This window comes from Manduca sexta, unplaced genomic scaffold (genome assembly GCF_014839805.1).
Source record: "Manduca sexta isolate Smith_Timp_Sample1 unplaced genomic scaffold, JHU_Msex_v1.0 HiC_scaffold_1558, whole genome shotgun sequence".
NCBI lineage: Eukaryota > Metazoa > Arthropoda > Insecta > Lepidoptera > Sphingidae > Manduca > Manduca sexta.
Window position 1 is genome coordinate 9,007 of NW_023592434.1, and position 7,629 is coordinate 16,635.

Below are 7,629 nucleotides of genomic sequence, written 5' to 3' on the forward strand. Positions count from 1 at the left end.
AATTCTTGAGCATTGACGTTTGTCAATAAAACATCTTAGTTCTAGAGTGCCCGGTGTACTCAATAAATTCAATTCAATGAATATGATACAGTTAATCCCAAGGTCATCCAAAATACATTTAAAGTGGACGTGCCCCACGATTTTATTTTAGTTTAATCAATGCATTTGTTTAAAATTTGTATATTTCAAAAATGACATCTTTTGTCATAGGTGTTTACATAAATGTATATTGCATTTTTAGGAATTTATGTGACCATAGATATTTCCAGAAAGTGAGTAGGTTACGAGTTACTTTATTTTGAAAATATAACAATGTATACATATTGGTACCCATGACTGTATCCATGAAATTATTTTTTAGCTTTTAGTACATTTATCTGCAATATAAAACCGTTTAACAACATTTTTTTTTTACTTTTTTATTTATTAGACTTGAAAAGCGGCGGGCAGCGGACCGGCGTGGTAGGCGCTCATTTGCCTACGTTTAGTAGATGGCGATAGGCTGATTGAATCCTCGTATTTAATTATATTATGCAAGCATGTCGACACTCATGATGGTGAAGGAACTCGTTCGAGCTCCCTCCGCAGCCGCCATATTTAAATCTCACGCATTTATTTATCTCCGGATCGTAGGCATACCTGAAAAGACAAATCACTAATTAGTACTTATCTAATACTCGGAGTACGCATACGGCGTAGCTCAGAGGCAATGATGATTATTAAATTGAGTACGCGTCGACGACGCGCGTCCAATGCGAAGCAAACGGAAGGGAGCAATGTAGGTGACAGTTCTTCCTACTATGATCATAATATATGCGCTAAAAACGCGCGGAAAACGCGCTGTCTACATAGGCCTATATCGGTGGCATAAAAAATATTTTGCTGTCCAAATATAATATTATAACATTTGCAGATACCTTGTGTGATAGTCATTACATTCACCACGCAGAATTGGTTGCAAACATCTTTCTTCCCTGACTTTGACGAAGTGTGCTGAAAAATGATACAAAAGATAGGTATAAACAATGAATAATAAACACTACGTTTTAACAGAATTCGGTTCCTTATTTGATGCGTTATTCAATATCTTATCAATCATGGTTTGAGGTAAGGGACCGTTTAATTATTACTTACGTGATTCAATTTTAGTTTATTTTATCCGCTCATTCTCCTTGTCAGCAAACGTAATCAAATGTCTAACTTTTCTCCCATACTTACGTAAGCTTATGTATGTTTACAAAATTTATTTATTAGTATTTATATATTTAAACTCTTTATTGTACATCAAAACCGTAAAGAAAAGTAAATACACAAAAGAGATGATGAAATAACCGGAAGTACAAATGTCGGTCTTATTACTAATTTATCTAAAAAAAATAATATTGCTGACTTAATCACTGTTCAGACCCTCGCCCCCAGGTCCCCTTTGATGCTTACACGATATTCGAAATATGCTTGAAGTTCTTAAAAATATAACTATGTTACAATTTACACAAAATAAATACCCTTTAAAACAAGGCTTCCCGCCATCACATCATGGTAAAAATAAAATAAATAAATAATATTATTATCAAACATTTTCTGTCTTTATTCACTTGAGTGTTTAAAACATATGGTACCTGAGACTTCTCCTAATATTAGCACAACAGCAATTATTACTAAAAGTGTCAATTGCTTCACCATCTTGTTTATCTTGACAGTTAATTATATTCTGAGCACATTTATATGAACAAGTATACTAAAGGCATGGCCACACCGACGCCCGTGTTACGATCTTTTTTATACAACTGCCCGGCGAGACGAACAAGCCGCTCACATGTTGGTAAATGTCATGCCGCATAGTGCTTAGTTGTTACATTGGCTAACAGTCCTTCAATTAAGAACATAACACTGCTGGCACATTGCTGCAGGAATAAAAAATGCGAAAGTTTGGGAAAGTTATCGAAGGCTATATGTTACATGTAAAGCCAAAAACTGGTGAACCGATTTTGATAAAATTTATATACGGATAAACCATGTCAAGAATAAAATAGAGTACATATATGTACTTGAAACGTCTGCAGACTTTTTCAGGAAAATTTTCGCAGACGGAACTGCGACTGAGACTTAAAAATTAAGGCTGTTGCCACCTCTTGATAAAAACAGAAAAAAATACAGAACGCAGCGTTTTTTTCCGCTCTTGTGACCGTTATCTACATTATAACATGTTTAGATTCGCATTAAGAAAAATTGCTTAATATATTAAAAAACAATTATATTTCATCGTTATTTACATCAGCTTGTTCGGCAACATCCGATTATGTTGTCTGTGGTCCGCACAACGGGTTCGATAACTTCGTGAATATAATTTTAGTTTTTTTTGTTATGCTGTTCAATGTCTCCTTGGTGTATTGCGCACGCAGTAGGTACTACTATGCTGCGGTCTCGGATGCGAGCAAGCATGCAAGTTAGGCAAAGTATTGGAAAACTGCGCGGTCTCTGGCGTCTGGAATTGTACCCGCCTCACACCCTGTTTCAATATTTAGTATACTTAGCTAGCCAATTGCGACTATGTCACACCACTGCTTTTTGCGAAAAAAGAAAAAAAAGATGCCATTATAGGACGTGTGATCTGTGGCGGTACAATTAGTGCATAACCCGCCATCTCGTCAACATCGTTGGAACTGCAAGAAGGATCGATGCAGTGATACAACTGTGGTGATATTACCCAAGCAATCACGATAGATGGCGACATCGATCCTGAATCACGCTTGCACAATTTGCGCGACGTGCAACATATATACCACCTCCGAATAGGAATCAACGGAGGGGCTGCGGCTAGTCAGGTGTAACATCTGCCTGACTGGGAATCTCCCCCCTCTTTAGAGGAACGCAACCATCTGTTCCTCTATAGTGGCGTTAACCCTTACGCTGCTACATGATCCATAATCTCTTTTGAAGTAGGTCTCTGTAGGAAGTAAAAAACTGTTTTGTTTTTATTATGTTTATCCTGATACACAAAGTTTATTAACAAGAACGTATCAATCCACCATAAAATAATCAATAAGTTAGTGTTTAACCATAAAATTCCGTAATAAGTTTAATTTTAGTCAGTAGTAGCTGGCATTTTATAACAAAGTTGTCTATTTTGTGTCTCGTAAGATCAGAAAAAAATACTATTAAGGGGTTAAGATATATAAAACTCAACTTAATGTCCACTTTGGGCGTCCTGCAAAAAATAATGTAAGCATTCATTGTAAATATTTTTCAAGAAATAAGTTGTTTAGCTTATGGTCTTTGGCACAGCTGTGTATTTTTTCCACGTAAAACCGGCGTCAATACAAACATTCATAAAAATGCGCTTTTTAACAAACCATTTTTATGTGAAATATTTATATTTTTCAAGCAACATCTGCAGCAATAAAAATGTTGGCCTTTCAATATTACTTTAATAAAAGCAAATTACCGCCTACACATAAAATCTTTAAACTCGCCTCAAATTCAATAAATAATAATCGTTGCATACCGATAAATAGTCCAATTAACTACTTCAAAAAGTTAACTAGTTCAAATTTGGATGGAAAAAAGGTATTTCGTTATTCACTAAAAAACTATTCATATTTAAGATAAAAATAGATCATTAAGAGGAAATTTAAAAAAAATCAGTATCTCCAAGAAGCTAATTATTTTAGGTCAATATTACATATTTGTAAATACAGAGATTGGAATAAAATGTTATCGTCTAAGTTTTTGAAATTAAACAACATAATAATTCAAATAATGAAATCTATTAACTATGATTTATGATTATAATATGAATCGAATAAACTGAACGAATTGAATAAACCGAACTGTTTTATTTTTACGATTCAAAATTCAATCATAATATTATGCAGCCATTAAATTTATTTAATAAATTAATTATAGACTATGGGTTTAAAGAGACCAAAAACTAAAACAAAACGGCTTAAAAAACTAGCTAATCATAATTTACTTACAAAATACAGTTGTGACAAAATATATGACAGACATTGGTTTAAAATTAATATTTTTGAATACAACATAAACTTTGGTTTGTTAAAACATAAAAAGAAGGTAATCAGACACATAATATAATATAAAATAACTAACGTAATGTCGTTTCTCATTTATTAATAGATAATGCCAAAAATTCAACAATAAAAACACTGTAAATCGCGATTGTCTCCAAACTATAAAACTTTTGTTAATACGTTCTTTAAGCCGACGATATGCATCTTACAAGTATAGGAATTATCGTCATAGCATAGACGTGCGCGCATCAATTTTAATTTCGTTTTCTATTATACACTCAGCAGCGGTTCGGTGGTGTTACGTAACGTCATTGCAAGTAGCCAGCAGGCCAACGACTAATATCGATCTATGCAATTGATCCCAAGCCCCACCTCCCAAACGTAGTAAAAAAAATTTGCCAAGTTATTTTCACCCTTAGGGTGGTCGAGCGTGAACTTGGCTGATTGTACCTAGCTTTTATAATATTTATGTTTCGTCATTTCGATAACGTATTTTAAAGAAGAAATACAAAACCTAATGGTACTTATGGGCTAAAATATATTTTATTTTATTAACACAGAATTTTTAAGGTAAATACGCCAATGAAGTCATAAAGGTGCCCATTTTGTAATTGTTTATTATGGCATTGAAATAGGTATTTCAGTACAGCCTGAAGACCTAAGGAGGCATCTACTGTTTCGCGATAGTTTTAAATAAACAGATACAATATATTGATAACATTTTTACCGACAAAAACAAAGGTTATCAATAAGGCTCAATTGTTTCGTTCAAGAATAATAGTAGATATAAGAACGTATCTATTTTAACAGATTTTAAAAGAAACAATTACCCAAGTCATAGCATTTTTTTAAATTATACAGTAGGGTAAATGTCAATGAATACCGGCCGTGATTATCGAAACAGTTTATTAAATTTAATATAATTTATATATTAAAATTATATAGACACTAAATTAATTTAACCCGTGAGGTAGCTGAATGTTTGCCGGCAAACATTGACAGCTACGCGTGTGACGGAAAAATAACCTTATTATGTAGTATATATGTAGTATATAAGGTTATAATCCCGTGACACACGCAAATGTCATGTAGCTGTCTTGGCTCGCCGGCGATTCACGAGAGACCAAGAGTTAACACACAATATCACATATTTTCTTATCACAAATTTCCATTAAAAAAAATCTTAAACATTAAAAAGTTTTAACACTATCTATTCGTCAAGCTGGTGTTTTAGCATCGTTTAGCAAACCCGCAAGTAAAGATGGCCGACGAAGCGCATTTTCGACTGCGGCGTTCTCTGCGCGTTTTCAGCTCGCAAAATATTTATTTAACATGACCTAGTCTTTCTATATTGCGTTCACGGCGCGTATTAGTTACGTTGCATCATTTATTCTTTCAAAATATCAACGGTTACTTCTTTCTACCAAACTAGGAAAATGTAAAAATAATTCCGTTTTAAATTTGAAAAGGCGGCGGGCAGCGGACCGGCGTGGTAGGCGCTCATTTGCCTACGTTTAGTAGAGCGATAGGCTGATTGATTCCTCGTATTTAATTATATTATACAAGCACGTCGACACTCATGATGGTGAAGGAACTGGTTCGAGCTCCCTCCGCAGCCGCCATATTTAAATCTCACACATTTATTTACCGCCGGATCGTAGGCATACCTGAAAAGAAAAATCATTAATTATTACTTATCTAATATGCGGAGTACGCATACGGCGAAGCTTAGAGGCAATGATGATTATTAAATTGAGTACGCATCGATAATAAATATGCGCTAAAAACGCGCGGAAAACGCGCTGTCTGCATAGGCCTTTATCGTTGCCATAAAATGCATATTTTGTTGTCCAAATATAATATTATAACATATAATTTGCAGGTACCTTGTGTGATAGTCGGTGCATTCACCACGCAGAATTGGTCGCAAACATCTTTCTTCCCTGACTTTGACGACGTGTGCTGAAAAAAGAATACATAACATAAGTATAGACAAAAAATAATAAACACTAAGTTCTAACAAAGTCTGGTTCCTTATTCGATGCGTTCTTTAATATCTTGTCAATCATAGTCTGAGGTAAGGGACCGTTTAACTATTACGTGGATACATTTTAGTTTATTTTACCCTTCATTCTCCTTGTCAGCAAACGTTATCAAATGTCTTACCCCTCTCCCATACTTACGAAAGCTTATGTATAATGTTTACAAAATTTATTTATTATTCCTAATTTGTGAATAACAAAAATAATAAATATTGCTGACGTAGTCACTGTTCAGACCCTTGTCTCCCATGTCATCGACAATATGGAAACCATAGGACTACCCCTTTAGTGCTTACATAATACTCGAACCGTCCCTGAAGTTAAAAAATATAACTATGTTACAGTTTATACAAAATAAATAGGCTTTAAAACAAGGCTTCCCGCCATCACATCATGGTAAAAATAAAATAAATAAATTATATTATTATCAAACATTTTCTGTTTTTATTGAGTGTTTAAAACATACGGTACCTGAGACTTCTCCTAATATTAGCACAACAGAAATTATTACTAAAAGAGCCAATTGCTTCACCATCTTGTTTATCTTGACAGTTAATTATATTCTGAGCACATTTATATGAACAAGTATACTAAAGGCATGGCCACACCGACGCCCGTGTTAACCCTACGATCTTTTTTATACAACTGCCCGGCGAGACGAACAAGCCGCTCACATGTTGGTAAATGTCATGCCTCATAATGCTTAGTTGTTACATTGGCTAACCGTCCTTCAATTAAGAACATAACACTGCTTGCACATTGCTGCAGGAATAAAAAATGTTACTTAGTATGACTGATAAATGCGAAAGTTTGGGAAAGTTATTGAAGGCTAATTGTTACATGTAAAGGTAGTAACTGGTGAATGGATTTTGATAAAATTTGGCACACGGATAAACTATGTCTTAGACTAACATAGAGACTGCATATGCTTGAAACGTAAGCAGTAGAATTTTTATGTCAGGAAAGTTTTCGCAGACGTACCATTTTGCAGACAGAACTGCGAGCAAGACTTAAAAATTGAGGCTGTAGCCACCTCTTGATAGAAAAAAGAAAAAATCACAGAACGCAGCGTTTTGTTCCGCTCTTGTGACCGTACCCTACGTAATAACATGTTTAGATTCGCATTAAGAAAAATTGCTTGATGTATTAAAAAACAATTATATTTCGTCGTTATTTATATCAGCTTGTTTGGCCACATTCGATTATGTTGCCTGTGGTCAGCACAACGGGTTCGATAACTTGATGAATATGACTCTAGTTTTTTTGTTATGCTGTTCAAAGTCTCCTTGGCGTATTACGCTGCGGTCTCGGATGCGATTACAGGTCAGTATTGGAAGACTGCGCAGTCTCTGGCGTCTGGAATTGTGCCTACCTCGCCCCCTATTTCAATATTTAACATAGCTAGCGAATTACGACTATGTCACACATCTGCTTTTCCCGAAAAAGTAAAAAAATAGATGCTATAATAGGACTGTAATCCATAATCTTTTTTGAAGTAGGTCCCTTTAGGAAGTAAAATACTGTTTAGTTTATTATATGTTTATTCTGATAAACAA

General features: G+C 34.5%; 1 protein-coding gene across 5 annotated transcripts; it reads right to left on the reverse strand.

Moving 5' to 3' along the window:
• Positions 1-360: 360 nt before the first annotated feature.
• On the reverse strand, positions 361-7,007 carry LOC115440273 (trypsin inhibitor-like). Of its 5 annotated transcripts, none has more exons than XR_005113476.1 (3): positions 1,506-1,698; positions 918-993; positions 361-639 (listed from the first exon to the last, which is right to left on the reverse strand). XR_005113476.1 is itself a non-coding variant. In XM_037445364.1 (3 exons), exons 1-3 carry the CDS (start codon positions 6,606-6,608, stop codon positions 525-527), a joined length of 255 nt encoding a protein of 84 aa, XP_037301261.1. In that variant the 5' UTR covers positions 6,609-6,746; the 3' UTR covers positions 361-524. The 5 variants fall into 5 exon arrangements, 3 of the variants coding, with proteins under 3 accessions (XP_037301261.1, XP_037301260.1, XP_037301263.1); XR_005113477.1 differs by lacking the exon at positions 1,506-1,698 and adding an exon at positions 1,135-1,460; XM_037445364.1 differs by lacking the exon at positions 1,506-1,698 and adding an exon at positions 6,545-6,746.
• Between the last annotated feature and the right edge of the window lie 622 nt (positions 7,008-7,629).

Bases quoted from the DNA above. Each gene is read 5' to 3' on its own strand.
- LOC115440273 (XM_037445364.1), bottom strand. From the start codon at position 6,608: ATGGTGAAGCAATTGGCTCTTTTAGTAATAATTTCTGTTGTGCTAATA. The intron at 994-6,544 runs GTACCGTATGTT...ATCATTTTTCAG, and splicing joins AATATTAGGAGAAGTCTCAG to CACACTTCGTCAAAGTCAGG. The intron at 640-917 runs GTATCTGCAAAT...TTGTCTTTTCAG, and splicing joins TGTAATGACTATCACACAAG to GTATGCCTACGATCCGGAGA.